Source organism: Nomia melanderi, chromosome 9 (genome assembly GCF_051020985.1).
Source record: "Nomia melanderi isolate GNS246 chromosome 9, iyNomMela1, whole genome shotgun sequence".
Classification (NCBI taxonomy): Eukaryota; Metazoa; Arthropoda; class Insecta; order Hymenoptera; family Halictidae; genus Nomia; species Nomia melanderi.
The window spans coordinates 11,104,961-11,127,786 of NC_135007.1; the positions used below are offsets into that span (position 1 = coordinate 11,104,961).

The 22,826-nt window shown below is 39.6% G+C and overlaps 1 protein-coding gene across 15 annotated transcripts in view; it reads left to right on the forward strand.

Moving 5' to 3' along the window:
- Nucleotides 1–2,064: 2,064 nt before the first annotated feature.
- Nucleotides 2,065–22,826, forward strand: part of LOC116432788 (uncharacterized) — a 57,533-nt gene continuing 36,771 nt past the window's right edge. For 3 of the 15 annotated variants that reach the window (XM_076370823.1, XM_076370821.1, XM_031990159.2), the window contains exons 1-4: nucleotides 2,075–2,332; nucleotides 3,210–3,386; nucleotides 3,873–4,215; nucleotides 4,330–4,510. In XM_076370823.1, the coding sequence (XP_076226938.1) occupies nucleotides 2,201–2,332; nucleotides 3,210–3,386; nucleotides 3,873–4,215; nucleotides 4,330–4,510 (833 nt within the window). In that variant the 5' untranslated portion in view covers nucleotides 2,075–2,200. Of the gene's footprint in view, nucleotides 2,333–2,563; nucleotides 2,735–3,209; nucleotides 3,387–3,872; nucleotides 4,216–4,329; nucleotides 4,511–7,790; nucleotides 11,224–11,292; nucleotides 14,613–17,244; nucleotides 20,733–20,813; nucleotides 22,646–22,826 lie in introns of those variants that run through there. The other 12 variants (XM_076370825.1, XM_076370824.1, XM_076370826.1 and 9 more) reach the window with 10 other exon arrangements.

Below are 22,826 nucleotides of genomic sequence, written 5' to 3' on the forward strand. Positions count from 1 at the left end.
TCATTGGAATTATTGTAAAATTTCATAAATTATTCGTTTCCTTTGAACAGGGGACGATATATACATTACAATTCATAAACTTATGAAATGCACGTCTTCCTCATTCTATAAATTCAGTGCTTTTATGCATTGACTTTATTGGCCAGCTATGACTGTGAAAAGTCATAAGAAAACTTTAAGCATCGAGTCATGACAAGACTAGATGTTTTTCCTTACAACATGTTAGCGATGGACATAAATCCACGTGAACGCCAGATGTGAGTCGGGCTTGGACAAGCGGATTACAGAACGAGTTTCCCAAATTACGGACATCTCGACATTAAGCCACGTTTCCGCAGGCACAACGTAAGCTGCAAAACATTCTTAGGTCTTCCAGTACCTCGTAAAAACGATCCTTTTCAAGAGCATCAACTACATTTTACAATGCACTCGGGGGACGCAGCCTTGCATCGTTGCTGTTCTTCGTAAGGGCCTTAGGAAACTGCCTAAAAAATTATCGTCTCTGTTTTTACATTCTCATCTGGTTAGACTTTATAATAGCGGTAATGTAGAATCTTGTCTAATCATCGTACAGTCTAATCATCGTATGTGATATAATGAAATTTGAAGCCTAACATGTCTCGATTTTTCAACTAACCCAATTTACAATTTAAAGTATTCCTCAGTTTCTTAATAAAATATCGAATCATTAAACAATAAATATAAATAATAGAACGTACATCTAATTATATTACCAGATTGGATATCGATTTAATAAGAGATGGTTTGTGAAGATAAGTTTCTTTCGAATGCCCTATGCAAATATTTTATTGACTAAATCTGGGAAAAGTAGAGACGTGGCTGGTACGAAATTACATACATCGAAAGTCCTATACAATACAACGGAAAAGACAAGGCAGGTCATTGATACGTTCAAAGGCGTGAGGGTAAGTTAAACTGTCTCAACGATAAACGTGGCAGCGTCGCAGTTCTGCAGTTCTTTACTTTTGTAACTGGTTGACAGAATTATAAAAGATTTGTATCTTTTATACAGGCAACAGTAGAATATTTAATAGAATCGATCGCCAAAATAATTAATAAAGTGTTCATAATCAGAATATGCCATCTAATTTCATACGTTCCCTGTAACTGAAAATTTCGTAGATTCATTCAATAATTTCTTCCTGATATAAATAACAATCAGCGCCATTTTTATTTTCAGAAAGATCGTAATATTTCCATTGTAAATGTGTATATATATATAATAAAGTATTATCAATGCGTTTGAACCTAATTCATTGTAACCTAAAATATCATTTTATTATAAATTCATAATAAAGTACTTTGTAAAGATGTGATTTATAAAAAACCTATCCCAGAAGTTCTCACCGAATAACATGTGCCGACTATTCGAGTTCGTAGAATTGAAATAAATTTATAATCCGAAGAGAATCATTAAAAAATGATCGGCAGTGATTTGTTTAAAATATTAACTATTGGAAGCTTAGCGTATTCTTCAGAAAGCTCTGATTCGCGTTCTATTTGAGTCAGTTCCCGTCAGTTTGATCATGCGTGACTGTACCCGCACGCAGTGGTGGGAGTAATTGTTCATGAAAATTTGATAGGTTTGCATTAACTCCGCCGACCTCTTAAACACCTGGCCGATCAATCGGTAGATATCAAAGATAGATCTAGACTGTATCGTTCCCTTGATCGTATAACACGTAATACTTTCCATTACGATTAGAAAGCAGCGATGCATAATCACCGATGATTGCAGCCATCTTGTAATATTTTCAATTTAACAAGAATACGATCAAAGTCGAACCGACGAGAGTAAGTTGATTTAAAGAATACTGTTGTTATACCGTGTAAGCTCTCAAGTTTCTTCAATTCGACAATGATTCGGCGGGCGATGAGATAAATCCATACTAAATAATCGTTCCATTCGGAGGAAAGGGGCCTTCGCATTATTCGAAACTTCGTGTGTAAAAGCGGTCGGCTTCAAGTGCGACGTGATCGATACGCGACTGACCCACCGAGTAGTTCCGAAGGAATCCGTGGCGAGTCGAGAACGGCCGAGCTCCGACGGAACCGGCCGAAGTTTGGTGAGCAAACGACGCGTACAGAAGAACGCGGGGTCTTCTCCGGCTTGGGTTGAAACAGCGTTCGCGTCTACGGGCGCGGCTTTGCGTCTCGAGCTGGCGTTTTACACGGTAAAATGTCCTCCCTCGATTATCTGGACCTGTGTCGGCTGTGTCTCGTGAAGGACCGTGCTTCGGTGCCGATTTTCGAGGGCGAGGGTGACGAACGGCAGATTTTTCTCAAGATCGCCGCCTGTCTACCGGTCAAGGTAAGCCAACTACGCCATCGCATCGACAATGGCGATCCGCCATCTTGTGCATTTTCATAGCTACGCCGCGTTTCCTGGACCGTCCACGACTTTTCAACCTCCCAGTAGATATACGTTCGGTTCTGTTTCTTTCAGCGATCGCCCTGTATACCGATGATATTCATGAAGCAATTGAAAGTAGCCCGAATGTAGCGACATCGAAATAGCCCGTACATTGGTGTCGCAGTGTTTTCCTTTCCCTTTCCTTCCCGTTAAACTATGTAGCTCGCCCACGACGCCAACGATTATTTAATAGAATTTTGCCGCGCTTTTTTTCCAATTTTAACCCGAATTCGCGTCGGGTGTTCTTGGAATTTTGCCCACGTTAATCCTGCCCGTGATTTTTTCGCTCGTTATTCGAGGGTAATGATCCATAATATTAATTTTCTTCGGGCGATTAGACTAATTGAATAATCGTCCTCGTTTTCGACATCTTGTGTTCGATAGTATTGTTTCTATTGTAAAATACGCGTAGCATTGCTATCGCATTGTTTTTAAGCTGTTCCATTAATAGGCGTTTCTCTAACATTACGACGTAATATTTTTGAATCTTCTTTTATTGAAACTACAGGTGATCTTATATATGGATCTATTCGTGGATGGATCCATTTACTGTAGATTTATTCAGTATTATTTTTTTTTTTTTTTGGAATACTCGATTAAATTGTATTAGTGTTTTATTTAATAAAAACAATTTCTTACGCGCTTTTATGGCATCTGGATCATGAGAATATAAAATGCTTATGAAATCTTTACACGTTTTAACCTATATATAATAATTTATTTTTGTTTCGTGTATAATTATATTGAGGTGTATTGTTTTCACGTATGATTACAGGTTGCAAGAGAAGACAAATTACCTAAGAAAATATGCGACGATTGTGTGTATAAAGTAGAATCATTTTATCACTTTTGGAATACTACAGCAAACGCAGAAAAGCGACTGCTACAATGCCTGGGAGAAGTTGGTGTGGACGGCGGCAAACAGGGTTATGTTTCCAATGTATTCAATCCGGTAATTTTTATTTACTTCTTACATTAAACATTTCTTTTTATAGAACTGATGAAAATAGGTGATCTGTGTTGTACAAGGTGGATCATTTCAATTCAAATGTCTAAATGTTATCATTATTTATGTTTACATTAGAGAAATATCATTAATATAATTAATTTAAATGTCCTACCCTGTATACAAAAAAAAAATTTGAAAGCATAGATATTCATTTATTTACAAGACATTCAATTCTGTGCTTATCCTTAGTTACAATTATATTTAGCGATAAAAAATAATTTAAAAATATATCTTGTGAGTTCCTTAATTACATGTTTAGTAGATTCATTGCTAATTTATTCATTGCATTATATTTTTCAAATTTTTGTTATTGATTTTGATGTTTAACATGTAATGACATATTGAAAGGTTATGTAGTATTTGTTACATTAAGCAGTTCAAAGCACAAAATGCTAATGTATTTTGTTTCTTTTGGATGTTTAATTGCAGAATGTGATGAAACAAGAACAGAGTACAGAGAACAGGTTAGATGGCAGTGTAATGCAGCAAGTGGGCGAGCATCAGAACAATATGGGTATGGGCATGATGGACAACATGGGTCTGGGCATTCCAATGATAATGTCCAATACTAATCAACAACAACAAATAACCTCAGTTCCTATGGACACAAGTGGCAGTTCTGTACAAAATGTTCAAGCAGTGCCTGGTCCAAGTTCACAAACTACGCATAACCAAATATCACAAAATCAAACCAGCTCGACACAGCAAGAAGACGAGGAAGAGAGTAGTGAGGACGATGAGAATTCCGACGACGAGTGCGATGGGGACGAAGGTATGCCTTAAATCATTACGTTTTTATTATTTAAAAATTTTGTATCTTGAAATAATTTATTCATTATGATCAATGCTATTATACTTAACCTTGTGTTTATTGCACATGTTACAGGCCTACCTGTAAAAGAAGAGAGCGAAGAAGATCCAAACAGTAGAACTATAGAGCCTACAACCTTTGTAAATGTATCCTTGGCGTGTGATGAAGCTGGCCCTTCAGGATTGCAACAACAAAAAATTGCAGAAATGCCAGAGATGCCAATACCACAGCCAGCAGATGGTGATCCCAAAACTGGGTGAGTTTTTTTTTATCCATGTTCAATTCTTTGCAGGGCCAAAGGTGCAAATTTGTTGTGGAGAACACAAACATATACACAAATATTCTTATTACCATGATTATTTGACTTTTTAAAATTTCCCCTCAAATTTGACAATTTACTTCAATAAGTAATAAGTCCGTTATTTGTTCATTACAAGTTCACAAATTTCATGGACAAGAAGATAAGTAGTTACAATGTCCCATCTAGTTTTGCTTTTCCTTCAGAATAATAGTTCAATAATTACATTGCTATAAAAGTAGGAGTTAGATTTTGCTTTTCTTGCATAAGTAATTTTTTTAAATGCCATATACTTCGAAATTATATACACCAGAACTGTTCAGCTTTGTTTAAAAAAGAAACAAAGAATTAAATGTATAAGAGTTAGTCACCTAATTCAAGAACTAATGAGGTGCGAAGTAATTATAAGGTAAGTTGTTACACACCCCACAACCATCTTTGGCTCTTTGTACTTTGCAATTTGGCAAATAGTTCCCCCAGTATCAATGTCCTTTTTTTTGCAAATTTCTCTTATCTTGAATTATCGCGAAGGTATTTAAAACGTTCTAAAAATTATGAAAAATCATCTGAACAAATAAAGTCCCTTATAAACCAGATTGCAAAATACTTCCATATTTTTTTTACATGTAATAGCATGTACCTAGAGTTCGTTTCAATAAGTCTGGCTTCGTCCTAAGACAGGAAATTTATTTAGTATCATAGAAGATTTAACGTGTCTTCTGCTTATCGGACATTCTTATTCAAATGAACTCTATCTTAGTTATTATTCATACGTGTACGATAAATGAACAGAGGGATTCCGCTAATTACACGCCTAATTAATAACACGTGAGCGTATCTTTCATCCATGCAGTTCGACTGTATTTTCATTGCCATTGTTCACTTTATACAAGGACGTACACGATCCCTCTGTTCAACCGAGAACCAGATGTTTACATGTTGTCAGTATCAATATCCCACGCTTACGTGAAGGCACAAAATGCCGCACACGGCCGACAACAGGCCGCCAAAAAAACCACAAACTAATAACTCTCGTAAACTAACGTCACGATATGTTGATAAGAAAGTTGCTCGGTGCTATCGATCCACCGAGCCGTATATACATACAAATTCGTAAAGAATACCGTTTCTTGTCGTCTTCGTGCTTTCCAATGCCTATACGCTTTACATTATCGTCAGGATCACATAGTTTACCATTTAGCATATCGGTTAGTTTGTAAGCGCTGTCGTTCTGTTAACTACGCTGAACAAAAAGAAAAGAAACGAAACATAAAATAACCCGCTGACCAAACCGGTGGCACGTATACAGTCCTATAATTTATCGGTCACGAACGATACCGAATTTAATGGCTGGCATCATTGTCGTTTGACGCCGTAGCAATAGTGTTTTGCGATTTTAAAAAGAGAAACCGAAATGCATCGTCATTTTAAATGTCAAAGAGGATATGGAAAACAATTAAGATAAACAATGTCGAAACGTGAACAACACGAAGAAATGATCGTCGCACGAAAAACGAAGCACGAAGAGGACGTTCCTCGCGTACCTTTGAAAAGGCGAGTATCCTATTTTTGTATATTAATAAGCTTTGTTTCTCGTCGAACAACTTATATGCATCCGTTTCTATTGAATTTCATCGATCTCTCATTATGACTTTACGTATCGCGTGTGTGTTATTTCTTTCTTTTTTTTGTCATTTTTTCCCCGTTTTTTTGTCTCGTTGCCTCGGAACAGTCGAGCGAGCTCCGGCATATATTTTTTGCTGGAAATTTGCTGCGCTTCGAACCCGAGCCAACCACTTTCATCGCGCACCGAATTGCGTGCAGCGAGCATTATATTCTTTTTACGTGCCAGTGACAACGGCCGAATCGTTGTCACATTTTTTTTCGCGCAAAAATCACGACTCGTATATTATTTTTCACGTCAACGCGAATTTCGGCTGTGTTCGCACGCCGTCGATTAAGTGCTACTCTTTTGCACTCCGTTTGGTACCTTTTTTCCTTGCGCAGAATACTAACGACGAACCAAAGGAAGAAACAAAGTATTTACCTGCGCAAGAAGCGCTTAAATCGAACCGATCGCTACGCGGCTCAGGAGCATTTCATGTTTCCGTTTAAAGTATTAAACATTTGAAACAGGAAGTTGTTCCATTTTACCCCGTTGCGATCGATAGCTGTGTCACATTTCTCCCGTTTTTTATTTTGTCGGTGTTGCAATATTTACGTTCACGACCGTGAACGTGTTCTGTTTCATTCAACTGAAAGAAAAAGAATCACGCATAATCATGCGGCGGTTTGTGTTGAGAAGAAGACGAAGAGGACGTCACCGAGGATCAGATTTCGTTCGAAAGGTGAGGATCCCATTTTTTATATCGTATTAAGTTTGTTTTTAAACCTACTCTTAGTAACTCCTAGCAAAAGGGTTCGCTTTTATTCTAACTTTCTTGCCTCCAAGCTCCGCAGCTTAACATATTTCTCCTTCCTTCTGCTGGTTTGCTGTAGAGACCTATCTTTCGTTCCTTTCTCCCCGGTTTGTGCCGACTCTTTTATTTTACCAGGTGAAATGTGTGGAGAGGCGAGAGAAGTATTGTAAGTTTAGAAGTAGAACGTACGGTCGTTTTGATTTCTTTACTCAACACCCGTTGCTGATTCGTTTAATATTAATAGAACCTTAAGGTGTACATGAAACGTCACATTATTTAGTAACTTATTTATACATTTAGCGGTAACACGCGTATTATAATATAACAATGAAGGACAAGACACTGTATCATAGAAACGTGTAAAAGGTAAAGTGAAACGATCGAAATGATCGAACGGGCAAGATTCCCCGAAACCGAATCTCTCGAAATGTTTCTGTTTCCTACGGTTAAACGATGACGACAGAACTCCATGTTCTACTCGCACGTATCGCTCTGGTCCGCACCTTATCGCTCTGTATGTCTCGAGGGGAACCGCACTACGCTGAAACACCGTGCACTTGGTAGAAAACGCACAGGCGCACACATACACGCGCGTACACTCACCACAAAAACAGAACAAAGAATTCTCTATATCTCGGCTTGACCTATCTATCACACCGCCACCTGTCGCAACTTAGAACGCAAGATATATCACGTGAACGAAATGATAAAAAAGCAAACACTACAAAGAGAAAAGAAAATGATACGAACGGCAAACGCTATGTGTGTGTCGTACGGTTATCCTCCGATGCATTGTCGTTCGGTTTTGTCGATTTCAGGGAAGGAAGCGAGACCTTCGGTGGATTATCGGGGATGCTGCGTCAAATACTCTCGCCATCGCCCGAGACCGGAGACCCCGGTTTACCCGTCAGTTGTACCCTGCTTCAGAACAGCTCGATGTTCACCAATCAGACGTCGATGATGCCGTCGACGTTCCAAACAGTCCCGTCCCACTTGCCATCCATGTGTTCCGATCAAAACCTCCTGGACCACGTGCAGATCGTGGTCGAGTCCCATCCGTGTCCCATCTGCGGCCTCGAGTTCCGTAGCGCCTTGAAGCTGAATTACCACATGAGAACGAGCCACATGGCGATGCCGGAATTCGATCACGGTCTGGAGAACAATTCGGTGAGATACTCGTGCGCGATCTGCTCGCGGAGTTTCTTCGCTTTGAGCCAATTGAGGATGCACGAGGTGACGCACACCGTGCCGTCGGTGGCGGCGCCCTGCCCGCCGCCGATCTCGACGATCTCGACTACGGCGAGCGTCGAGAAAACGTTCGCGTGCGACCGTTGCCAGGCCAGTTTCCGGTACCGTACGCTGCTCGAGCGTCACAGAAGGATGCACGAGGTCGGCCAGGAGAAACCGTACTCGTGTCCGAGGTGTCTGATGCGGTTTGAAACGCGTAATCTGTACAATCATCACGCGAAAACCCACAAGCCGGTTCTAACGGGGAACGATAGGATCGCCGACGCGTCGTCCATGGTGTCCGTCGTCGATCCGGTCACTAGCAGTATTAGCGGGAACGTGGTGGTATCGCAGCCGAACAAATCGATAGCTGTCACCGCCGCCGCTTCCTCGTACCCGTGCGACTCGTGCTCGAAACAGTTCGCTAGCATCGAGTCGTTGACCACCCATAAGGCTGTGCATAGGTCCAGGTCTCTCGTATGCGACGTGTGCGGGAAAGGTTTCACGCATCGCAAGTATTACGTGGTGCATCAGCGCATCCACACCGGTGAGAGGCCGTATCTTTGTGCCATGTGCGGCAAGTCGTTCACTCAGGCGTCCACGCTTACCGTCCACCGTCGATACCACACTGGCGAACGACCTTACACCTGCACGCTGTGCGGCAAAGGTTTCGTTACCAGAACTATCATGCTTAATCACATGAAAAAGCATTGAGGTAGCGGTTTAGAGGGAATTTCTTTGAGACGATACATTCATTCGGGATCTATCATTTTTTTTATGGTTAATGAGTTATTGGTTTATTGATTATTGAAGTTTGATCTCTTATCTCTTGTAGCGATGGTGATATTATTTAGCATTCATTCTCTAGTCTTTGTGGATGGAATAGCATGGTACTTAGAGGAGGAAAATAATTTATTTAAAACTTTTACATTTTTCGGGAGAAATTTTGTTCGTTTGGTATTCTATTGGAAAGTGCCTTAAACATCGTAATTAAGCGGTGACGATTGAACAGTAATGCGGTATGGAGGTTTGTCGAAATTATTTCTGTTGATAATTTTACAAATTCTAATGACGGTAATAATAGGCTTTCTGTACGTTTATGCAACAACAAATTTGTTGATTAATGATAGGTAAACGTTTACGGTATTCGCTAGTTTATTGATTTTATATATGACATGCATGCGGTCACTGTGATATTGTTCGTACGTGAATATCTGTGTATTCGAAGCGGTAAGATACTTGATATTTTTTCAGTTTATAGAATTTCGACATTCGATTCAGTAATGTTACCTTTGAACGCGGAGTTTCTTGAAACTATAGTTAGTACCTGTATAATGGAACTAAGTTTGAAAATTAATGTGCCTAAAAAAAAAAAGATACATTTTTTGACAATTTTTAATCGAGTAGGAAAGGGAGGCAGGTAGTAGACCTCTTGAAACAGAAAAATTAATGATATTAGAAAGTTACTGGATGTTTACAAAACTATTACTAGATTTGTAGGGACGCCTTATCATACAACCATCGAAAATAGTATACGACAATTATACAGTTATCTAACTGATTTTAATAACGGCCATCGATGGAAATTAACATAGCTTAGCGTTTTTAGCGTTAACAATGAATTCATGTGCCTCGAATATAATATGAGTACAGGGTTGGTTACTGCATATCTTACTCATAAAACGTAAGTATGAAGACGCTTAAATATTTCTATGTAATCCTGTAACACTAAGATTTCTGGTGTTGATATTATTAATAATAGAGTAGTAATTAATCGTTGCTAACAAATTAGTGAATAATGTCACTCCTAAATGTAATTTTTCGTCGAATTAAAGTTTTCAATGTTATTAGAAAAGTACATAATAGTTTCACGTTAGCAATTTCTAATTGCATAAATGTCGTCACAATTAGAAAGTTACAGCAAAGATACGTTATTGCGAGTTAAACATTTACTTATTTATAAAACGTACAGAACGAGGAATTATTTCTACTTGTAATTTTGGCATGTTCGAATCGATCGTATACATTCTTTTGTTTTTGAGAAAAATTGAAAACCATGAAATTAGATGTTTCTTTATCTAAAATATGATTTTAAAGCTCATTGTATTCGATCTTCTAAATGTTAGTGCCAATTAATAGCAGAAGGATTTAATTACAATATATTGATATTCTATGATGAATTGCGTGGTAAAATCAAGATGGCGGTCTGTACCACATGTTTGGATCGTCGGTAAAACAGTGTAACTTTGTGGGTAAGTGTTTAACAGAAAATCTATATTGTTAAGATCGATACGTTATTATTAATTATTGTATAGTTTGTTAACTATTTAAGTATATTCTTTTTATAATAAAACGTACGATATTTAATAGGGATGTTTTGATAACTACTGCCCATTTGTAGACACCATAAAATGAACATACGATTGAATATTGTCTAATCATTAGTAGACTGCGGGAATTTAGACCGCTAATTTCGATTTTTATGAATCAATTTCAAGAAACCCGAACGAGAATAATTTATAAATTAATAGTTTCATTATTTAAACGCCAAAGTAAAAATTATGATCTTCGTTATCGAGACTTCAGTTTCTGCCATTACACAGTTCAGAACAATACAAGTGCACAGAATCCGCAGTCTAATTATTGATTATTAAATGCACAGACGTATTTAGCGGAAAGTTGAGTAACGTTATGGGTTAATAACTGTAATTATTCGGAAGTATATTATACTGAATCCCTTCTATCTACCAATATACTTCCGAATCAAACAATATTCGTAGCACATACTCGATAATATGTTGACAACTGAACGTAGACAATTAAGTAGAAACAATAATTGGACTAATTTACATAAATACACACAAGGAAGTGTAAGAACACAATAAAAAAGAAAATACTGGAAAGCACCGAGGCACTTTATTAAACGTTTCCTCGTAGACGTTCACGGGTACTCGTCCCGTACAATTCTTGCAAAAAGACGTAAACTCCCCGTAAGGAGAGAAAAAAAAGAATAAAGAACCGAATAAAGTATAAAACAACGAAACAGTGAAATACACGTTGATTGACCCCGGTTTGTGTCTCTCTTCTTTCCAGATATTTTGTGTCAAAGCTCGAGATGCTACCTCAGGACCAGGAGCAATGCGAGCCGAGCGAGATATTCGATCAAGAAGACACGGAGCAGCTGCTGATCACAGATCATTTGCACGTGCCGAAGGTCGAGACCGCCGAGATAATCATCTCCGAGAATATCATTCAGTGCAATCTGTGCGGTGACAGTTTCGTTTCGGAACAGGCACTCGGCATGCATCTCGAGATGCACGAGCAGAGTGGCGCTCAATTGACCGAGGATCAGCTCGTGTGCGAGCAGTGCGGCGGTAGTTTCGGCTCTGGTCCGGCGCTGGAGGAGCACCAATTAGAACACGAGTCGGACGAGGCTCACCAGCAAACCTTGATCAACAATCAGAAACGGCACAACGACGAGTACAAATATCAATGCGAGGTATGCGGCGCGAGCTTCTTTTCCCGTAACGGTTACCAGGAACATCTGAACACCCAACATTCCAACGACAAGCCTTTCCAGTGCGAGGTTTGCAACGCCACGTTCCGGTACCGACAAGGTTTGAGGCTGCACACTAAGCTGCACCAGCCGGGCTACGTGCCGCCGCAAAGAAAGCACCACTGCGAGCTCTGCAACAAGCGTTTCTCCAGGAAGCAGGTACTCCTGGTGCACATGAAAACTCACGGGAACGTTGGCCCTCAAAACGAATACATATGCCCCGTCTGCGGCAAATCCGTCTCCAGCAAGACCTACCTGACCGTTCATCTCCGTAAACATACCGGCGAGAAGCCACACGTGTGCGATCTATGCGGTAAAGGTTTCATTTCTCAGAATTACCTTAGCGTGCACCGGCGCACGCATACTGGCGAACGGCCGCATAAATGTACCCACTGCGACAAGAGGTTCACGCAGCGGACCACTCTCGTGGTGCACCTCAGAGGTCACACAGGGGATCGACCGTACCCTTGCACCACTTGTCATAAATCGTTCGCCTCGAAGACGATGTTGAACTCTCATTTGAAGACGCACGCGAAGCAAACCGCCCGGCAACAGCAGGAACAGGAACAGGAGCAACAGCAGCAGATGCAGCAGGAACAAGAGGTCCAGGATCAGGACCAAGCCCTCGACACGATAACTATATTATTGCCCAGCTAGAATACTGAAAGTTACTGAACGACAATCGATTAGGTATTACTCTGGAGGGATGCGAGCTCTACGAAAAGACATTACGTTCGAACAGACGCAACAGCGCACAAGAGAGTAAGCTTATGTTCCGGTGTCAGTGCACTGCGAGTGCTTCTTCGCGAGCGTTACGGAGAGGTCAGGCATTTTACTACGTTGGACTGGCAGTCTGAATGCTCGGTTATTTTTATATGGTAACTGAATTCGTGGCAATAGGGAAGACGTGGTTCGAGATGTTAGGTAACTTTCGGTTCGCATTTACCGCATTTAAATCTTTTTATATCGTTGGTTGTTTGTGATCCTGTCTACGTGGAATATCGATGTTACTTTTGTCAACTGAACGGGAATGCGATTCGATGTGAAAGTTCGAATGTGTAGTAGATAGGCATTCGAGTAGAACAGTGTGGTATACATATAAGTTCCTTGAGATTGTATTAAAGTTAAACGAGTACTGCGTTAGAATTTCTATTAAATTTTATTTTAAAGAGATTCGTGTTCTTTTGCATTTGTATTTATACGATTGATAGCACAGCGTGTGAAAATTGAACGTAACTCGTGTACACTTTTACATATTCCATTCGAATACGGCCTGTAAGATTAATTATACACGTCTTTATCGTTTTCTTCTGTTTCTTTTCTGTGAGTTACAAGTTCTCGTTAATATTACAGTTAAAGAAATTACCGTAACATATATGCCATGTTAATCGACATTTATACTTGAGATACGCAGCCGTCCACATTTCTCAACGATTTCTCAAATACTCGAATTCATTTTACGCTGAAGAATGGTTTATCGTCTTCTCGCTAGTTGAACTTCGGATTATTCGAATATCGCGGGCATTTCTTTAAATTAGCGGATATTGGAATACATTGCTAGTGCCTTAGTTGTTGCGCGATGCATTCGAAGTGGTCCGGGTTTAAGAATCTACGATGCAGCGAGCTATAAAAACGAATGAATGCAACGTACATAGTTCACCATTATCATTTGCAATGATAAACTCGATAGGCGATAATTAAGGATGCCGTAACATGTGCAAATATGACGAACAATAGCAAGAAAAATCAGAGATTGTGCTAATGTAATCTAAGATATGGTAGCTTTTACTTTGGAACTAGTACTTCGATTTGTGATAGCAATTTCCTTTTTTTTTCATGTTAATGAATGTGCGAAACAATTGTGACATATATATATATATATTAGTTGTCCGAGACGCTAAATTTTTGAAATTTATTGTTATCTTTACTTGTTCTCTTTTACTAATTTATATTTAAAAATACGATTTCACGAAAATATGGTTAACTCCTTGAGGTAACGATAGGTATTTTTTACGGTGATCGTCGCTTGTAATTAGTGTGATAATGTCGCTTTACTGAAATTATTGAAAGTGTTTTAAATTGCGAGGAAAGATAAATTGCAGGTAATCTTCGAATAACAGTATAAGTAGGAATCGAACAAAGAAAGAGCCAGTTCATAGAAATGATTTTATTTCTATAATTTATAGAAATGTGTCAGTGAACATATTACAATAGTTAGATAGTAATAAATAATCTGCATTATGTTTGCATTTACTTGAGTTTATTCAGTTTATAGATATATGCCCATGTTGCACGAGGGTTACCTGTATTCCGTAATTTTTTGTAAAATAATTTAGAACCGTATGTTATCGTTCGCAGATATTTTTATCGGGTATCTAATCTTTGCTCGCCTGAGTGAATAACGTAATAGAATCTCTTTTTGTAAGCATTTCATAAGAATAAATAATGAAGTAATTATGCTAATGTAAATTGTATTTGTATGTATAAAGTGCACCGACATACTCAGCACCGAGTAATCACATTACTTAAACTACAGACGACCAGTATTTTATGTTCGTTGAATATTAATAAAACATACAGAATTCTACACTTATACATTTTCTTTAACATTCGAAACTCACTGAATTTCATTGAAAACCAATTGCTCGCAAGTGGACATATTCAAGGTTTCTCAATTTATCATCGATTCAACAATGTGCATTTCATGTGTCGTGACCTCGAGCATTTGCATTTTACGTTCTCGTTCTATCGATATTTCGAAAAAAATTTACTTAGATACACGCGAGTCATTGTTTGCAGTTCGACGGGTTTGACGCAGTAAGTAGCTTCATCTTTTATCTTCCAGTACATATATAATTTTTATTCGAATCAAACGTAACTGAGAAAAGGAAATTTCATTCTGTAGCTCATTAAAATGTCGACTATTTAATTAACTCTACGTAGTCCATTGGAATCCAGCATACTTTCCATATTTTCAAATATTCTTGATTTTTTATAATTACCTTGATCCGCGTGGAAATAAGAAAAAATGTTACAAAAATTGTAAGTGCTCAATTAATCTCTTATCATATGATTAACCCTTTTGCAAATAGCGAAATGTACTCGGAGTCATCTGAAAATCCATGAACATAATCTTTTCATTAACTTCAATTGCTTCAATGTCCCATTTGAGAAAAATATCGAAACGATTACCCTTCATAATAAATTCACTTCCATAATTAATTTTTGCGGAGAAAATTATACCAACAAAGTATTTCTTGCTATCGTAACTAGCTAAAAATACCATAAAACAAGGACTCGAAGGATAATTTCAATTTCTGTTACTATAATGGTTCACTGCCATCGAATTTCCTCGCAGGCGTACTGAAGCGAAAGGGTTCAATCAATGACAAAAACAAAAAAAAAACTCGTATCCGAGGAATTGCGTTTTATAAGGAGTTAATTCTCCGATGCCCCCGTGAGGCGCAGTCTAATCAACGGGACCCGATGCGAACCCGGCTTTTATGTCTTGTTGTCTGTTTGCAGGCCGAAGTCGAAGTCGGCGAGGCCAAATCGATCTCGTGCCGTTAACCCGTCAATGCCGCAAGACAGACCCTTATTTACCCCCGAAGACGCGTCCAATAAATCCTGCGCGTGTCGATGCGAGTCCTGCGACGACGAGTTCGATACCGAAGCCGCGTTGCTGGTGCACAGAACCGAACGGTCGATTCTCCGCACCCGAGAAGCGTTGCGCAAGACCGCAAAGGGGTACACGTGCGAGCTGTGCCACAAATCTTTCTCCAGGAAGATGCAATTGTACAAACATAGACGATCACGATGCGATCAGTCAGAATCCTTAGAACAGAGACAGAACAGCGAACCAATTCAAAGAAAGATCAGCGAGAAAGGGACCGGTCCGATCGAGTGTAACGTATGCCACAAAGTCTTCAAGAAGAAGAAGTACCTGAACGTTCACAAAGCGCTGCACGGCGCGCCACACGTTTGCCACGTGTGCGGCAGCAAGTTGACCTCCGAATATTACCTGAAGATACACATCAGAAGGCACAATAAAGAGTTCACGGAGTTCTGTGAGATCTGCAACAAAGGCTTTTACCTGAAGGCGACCCTGAAGACTCATATGAGCGTGCACAGCGAGGACAAGCCTTGCGTTTGCGAGATTTGCCACAAATCATTCGGGAACAGGGTTTACCTGCGGAGCCACATGAAAATTCACAGCGAACCGGAGAGCAGGAAGAAGTACAAATGCGAGATCTGCGGGTTCGAGACTTTTTATAGTTATTGCTACAAGGAGCATCTCTGGACGCACACGGGCGAGAGCCAGGTGGCTTGCGAAATATGTGGGAAATTGATCAGACGACAGTACATGAAGATTCATATAAGGATACACACGGGCGAGAAACCGGAAATCTGCGAGTTTTGCGGGAAAGCGTTCAGCTCGAGGAAGTATCTAGTGAAACATCGGCGGACTCACACCGGGGAGAGGCCTTACAAATGCAAAATTTGCGAGAAGCGGTTCACACAACGCGGCACTCTCAGCGCTCATTTGCGCCGTCACGATGACGAGAAATCGAAATAAAGATTATCCTCTGTATTTTTAAAGCTATTTTTACACGCATTCCGTTTGGTAACGATGACATTTTACATGGAAGGTTGATATTACTGGGCACTTTGAAAATTGTAGAGGTGGTCTAGACAACTATTATGCTATTTGCAGTTGTTATCGAAGAAATCGTCGATTGTAACAAAGGTTAGAAATTATTTATTCTTCTATACAAACTACGGCGTAATGGAGGCAACGTGTTTTTATAAATAACTGGTTTGTAGATCATTTTTGTTGTTCATAGTGATTTAGAAGTATGACGAGTTAATTTGTAGTAGATACGTCACATATACTGTACAAAATATAATAAAGTTTATAGTGTGTGGATACAAGTTATGATTTTGTTTGGAATACTTAATATTGTGATTAATAGCTGTAGAAGTATTAACAGTGATTTCGTAGAACGTTTGAATTTAGTGTGATCAGATCTCTGAACAGATTGGAAATTAATGAACTGCAAGGTAAAATGTGCTGTAAGTTAAAATTTCAATGAATGTTTTGTGCCTTCAAAACTGTTGTCACTCAAACTTCTCCTTTGCTCTTCTTATTGAGAAACTAGTCTGTAAAGTAACCTCAGAATAAAATAAAACTTTTATTCTATACATTCTATGTACTCCTTTCAAGAACAATTTCATTCAAACTGTATCACCTACAAGAGTGGTGAATCATAATGCGATGAGCCTCGATTGTTTCTGCGAAACATGTCCGAATCCCATCCCTCGTTAGATCATCAGAAGAGGAACTAACGGAATTCCTATCTTAACGGAAGGGAAACAAAACAAAAAACCGAAACAGAAAGAAAGCAACCGTACCTAAAGATCACCAACCGTTTTATTATCCCGCGTCTGCATCCGTCCTGTTTTTCATTGACGAATTTTGTCCATTTCAGGTGCGAGGAGGAGGCGAACATGGAGTACTCGAAAGTAGAACCGATAAGCACGTTCGACGGTATCGAGTTGGTCAAATACCACACCGAGGAAGAGGTGTGCACCGTGGAAGAGTACGAGGAGATAGATCATCAAGAGATAATCACAGAGACCCTAGAGTTCATCGAAGAGGGCGATGCGAAGCTAGAAACCCTAGAATCTCTAGAATCCCTGGAACCTCCCAAAGAGAGTTCCAAAGAGCCTCGTCGTTTACGGGAAACGAGCAGAAGGTGTTCGGTGATCTACGAGTGTGACATCTGCAGCAAGCGGATACGCAAGAAGCTGCAGTTCCTGAGGCACAGACAGAACCACGAGAGGAACAGGGACGAGGTCAGCTACTGCGACGAATGCGACAAATCGTTCGTCGACGACGAGAAGCTAAAGAAGCACTTGATCAAAGTGCATCAAAAAGAGAAGCCTTACCAATGCGTGCTGTGCAGCAAGTGCTTCAAGACCAAGGAGTTCTTGAAGACCCACCTGAAGCAGCACAACAAACGTTTCACGTGCGACATCTGCGGTATATCGAAGGTATCCGGGTACGATCTGCGTTTGCACAAGAAGAAACACAACAAGGAATACGTGACGCACTGCGAGATGTGCGGGAAAGGGTTCTACACTAAGCAAACGCTCGAAAGACACTTGCTGACCCACACCGGTGAGAAACCGTTCGTTTGCAGGATTTGCAATACTCCGTACGCCAGTGCAGCGTACCTTAGCACTCACATGAAGTCTCACGGCGAACGGGAGAAGTACAAATGCACGATGTGCAATTTTGAGAGTTACTGGAAGGGAGCCTTGAAGGTGCATCTAAAGATACACACCGGCGAGAACCTGATTACGTGCGAGGTCTGCGGGAAGTCCGTCTCGAGCAAAGCGTACCTGCAGGTGCACATGCGGATACACTCGGGCGAGAAGCCGCACGTTTGCGAGATCTGCGGGAAAGCGTTCAGCGTGTGGAAGTACCTGATAGTGCATCTCAGGACGCACACGGGGGAGAGACCGTACGGGTGCAAGATCTGCCAAAAGAGGTTCACGCAGCAGGGTTCGTTGAACTCGCACATGAAGTCTCATAACGAGAAAAAGTGAAGTGGGCCACGTTGCCGCCGCTGTGAACAAGTGGTCGACGAATGTGCGATGTATGTGCCCGGTTGTTGGGAGTGTTCGAGGACAAGTATCGAGGGTGGACACGGTATTTTATTATAGCATTTTGTCTCGAGCTTGTGGAATGTTGTACAAAGGGAATTGTTGATGTGAGAAGAAATATTAGAAGTAGGCAAATATTGGTCCGTACAGGGAGCTAAATATTTTTGTTGGTATCTTATTGTATACTACAGGTTTTAAAGATCATGTAATGATGGCTTATTAGACAAGCGATGGAAACGTTACAAAAACATTTGGCTCTGGACCAGAATTCATCGTTTGTAATATTGTTCTCTAGGGTAAGGAGGAAGAAACGAAGATACGGGGTTTAATGAAGGTCTAGGTCAGACATCCTGTGGATTACTGTATGTAATGTCTTCTCATTCTTCCTTTGAAGCAGGTAATCATTGTACCAGGCATTTCATGTTCATATCATACATCGAAAATATTGGGAGCTTCCAAGTGTTGGCTACCAGGATTTTTTCTCATGCATTCTTTGTGTGAGTTTTGGAAGAGATCTGAAAAAAGAGACAGTTAGTCAACGGTTAAATATTTTAAACGATCTTGTTAGTTTAGTATGACGTGAAAAGGGTAGCCATCAGGTTGGACAATACATTATATTGTAATTATTTTTACTTAGGTTGTCTTAAGAATTTCTGAGCTGAGATTTGTCTGAGGAGAACCGGACACGTGTATCCTGAGATTTTTTAATGCGATTAAAAGGAGTGAGCTTGTTGATGAGAGTATATTTACACTTATTAACATTTCGCAAGTGAACGGATTTGTAATATTGTAGAATAATCATGAAATCGTTTATAAGCTGTATAAATAACGTTAAAATGGTATTTTAACTCGCTAAGTTATTGGTTAGTTAATAATAAGTTTGTCCGTTGAAAACGAACGAATGACATCGTAACAAACGAATGATACATTAACACTCGAATAACGAATAGCGTAAGGTATTTTTGCTTTTCTTAATATGTTCGTAAGCTCTTTATTATTATGTTACAAAATTACATTAAAATACTAACAGAAAAGTAACGCCTGTTTTGACCTTCTAAGTTACAAAGTGCCATGATATACGAGAAATTACTAACAAGATTAACTTTAATAAACTTACATAGAGGAAAATACTATACAAATTTTTATTTTGTATTTCGTATATATTTTTTATAATTTAATCAATGCACGTGACATTAAAGAAATCACTTTAATGTCAAATGAAAATAGAATCTTTAGTATAATTTAATTTTCTGAATTCAATTCAAGTATGCAATTAATATTTACATAATTGTTATACATATTATGTTTTATCGCATTCTTTTATTAAAACCTGAGGATGTCAGCAAATATAATCATTCATATAGGATTAACATGTAGATACTGCTACTCAAAAATATTTACTCACAGGTATGCTCAATTAGCATGATGATAAAAAAGAAACGTTATTAGATCATTTCTTTTTTTAAATCGTGTAAATACACGAATTTCGAGAGCATCGACGAGACAAATATTTTCGAGTAGCAATACCCATTAATTATTACAGTGTAGTTGCAAAGTTCTTATGTGTTCATATAATTTACTGAAATGACTATGCAGATAGCTGTAACATAACATGTTAATTTCATTCTATGTTTTGTACAAATACATATTGTCCGATCGAATTTTTCTACTTCGGTATTTAAGATAAGTCGTATAGACTATTAAAAATTCGTTATGCTACTTCTTACCTTTATATATAATAATGTTTAGAAAATTGTAACTTGTATGCTACAACAATGTACAATATAGTATTGACTATAGCAATGCATTTAGTATATCACAGCATATTGAAACTGATGATTAAGGAGTACAATATTTAATCCTTATTTTATTATAAGCAATGTACAAACAGTTAATGTTTTCAATTAAAAAAGACTACAGTAAGATAATTAGTTCAAAAACTTAAGTTCTTTGTATCTTTCAAATTAACCACCGATTTACGTTCTTCGAAGGAATTTCCCTTATAATGTAAGAAGGAAAGGCAGATGAAGAACAAGAACACATCTTTTCCGAGAAACATCTTTATACAGTTAGTGCATTCTTTGTACCAAAAGGAGTATTAAACTCGCGAAGTAAAATAGTTTCGAATCGGGAACACGACAACTCTTTCCACGATAAAAGTTCTGCAGGCAAAACTCTTCCAGAAGAATGAAGAGGACATCAGTAAGAAGCCATTTCGAAGCTCGGTACCTCGTCCCCGTTCAGACAGTGTATTCCACATGTAAATCGATTCGACACGTTTCCAATAAAAACAGATTCCCTCGTAAAAAAAATCGAAGTTGTCGTTGCATCTAAATCGATAGAGTAAGAATCGCTATTGACGAATCTCTTTTTCTCGTTTTCTTCGCAGATCTACGGAACCAGCAAGACGACGTAGCGCAAAGAGGAGAATTAACTCAAGCATCGTCACATCGGTGTTTCAAAAATCTGCTACAAAAAAGTCAAACTCAAGCATCGTTAGAAATAAAAACCCCTTTATAAAACAGAACACCAGTTCACACCACTTAATCACGGAAACATCTGAATATTCATTGAGCCAAGACAAAACCCGGGAGCCAGTCGCAAGGAAGAATCCTTCTTCAACGAATCATCAGTCGCCCTCGCAAACGTATTACCAATGTGAAACGTGTGGCAAGCTTTTCAGGGCGAAGAACCTGTACGAGGACCATTTGGTCTCGCACAGCGACGCCCGTCCCTTCCAATGCGATATCTGCGGGAAATACTTCAAAAGGACCAGCACGTTGGCGGTGCATCGGAAGATTCACACGCGGGAGCGGAACTTCGTCTGCGACGTTTGCGGTCATGCGTTCGTGCAAGCCTTCCAGCTGACCACCCACAAGAGACGTCATTTCGACAAGTACACCAGGTACTGCGAGATCTGCAAGAAAGGATTCTTCAGCAACACCGAGCTGCACGGCCACATGAACGCGAAGCACGACGCCAAGGAGCACGTCTGCCATTACTGCAACAAGTCTTTTCCGAACAATCACACCCTGGTGAAGCATCTGATGGTGCACGATCCGAATTTCAAGCCCGTGAAGCACCAGTGCGAGTTCTGCGGCAAGACGTTCGTCTACAAGAACTCGCTGGTGTTCCACGTGAAGAGCCACATGGGAGAAAATAGACAGGAATGTCACGTGTGCGGGAAGTCGGTCTGCTCGAAGTCATCCCTGCAGGATCATTTGAGATTGCACAGCGGCGAGAAGCTGCTGATCTGCGATATCTGCGGGAAGGCGTTCATCAAGAGGAGCACACTGGTGGTTCACAAGAGGACTCACACCGGCGAGAAGCCGTACACGTGCGACACTTGCGGGAAATCGTTCACGCAACACTCGAGCGTGGTTATTCACAAACGCTACCACACGGGAGAGAGACCGTACCAGTGCGACTATTGTAACAAAAAGTTTGTCTCCAGATCGTGTCTGAACGCGCACATCAAAGTGCACGCGGTTGTTGCCAACTGATCAGACTGACTGAGGTTCCAAGAGAATGGACGCTCGTTGCAAAGAGACAAGTAGAGATTGGAACGCAACGCTCGAGGGAAATGTTCCTTCGCTCGACAGACAGATTGAAGTTCGATTTCTGAGTATTTCATTGTGGATGTATTTCATATAGTTTTATAGGATGTATCTATATAAAATGTATGTACATAATGTAATCGAACAAGACAATTTGTTTGTTTATTTACTCTATAGAGTTGATCTAGGAACGTTCAAACTTGTTTTCTTGGGGATTCTTGTAATTTTCTACTCTGGTATGGTGTGACGCATACAGATTTGCATAATCATTTGTGCAATTCGGTTTGCTTTATACTTTGTACTGCAACTGGGAATGTATTGAGTTCAGAATGATTTGGGTATATACTTGTTTTAGGCAAGGCGAACTCAATGTTTCGAGGCTACGGTATTACCTGATTTTAAGTTTACGTTGCATAGTATTGATATCGGTAAATAAACTTGTGTAACTTAAAGAACCAGTTACATTTACAGACCTTTGTACAGAATCCAATGGTACACACTGTATATTTGATTCTAACATATCGCCGACGCGCTTTGAAAACTGCAGAAAAAGCCCAGGGACTGCGTGCAGTGTAAACCTAAACGTTGCGTATCATGTACGAACCATAGTTATTTTTCCAAGACGCTTGAACGGCGTGGCAAATGTAAAATTTTGTTAAATAAAAAGGTTCAACACCGTTCGAAACCTGAATGCTGTGTTATTGGGACTACTGACAAGTTCCAGAAGATGATTTAGGTATTATCTTAGCGACTAATATCCGCTATTCCGATTATGTGTAGAGCGTGGCTTGTGCCGTTTCACCACCTTGACCAATCTTCCACGTGTTCGATACACACCCGCGAGA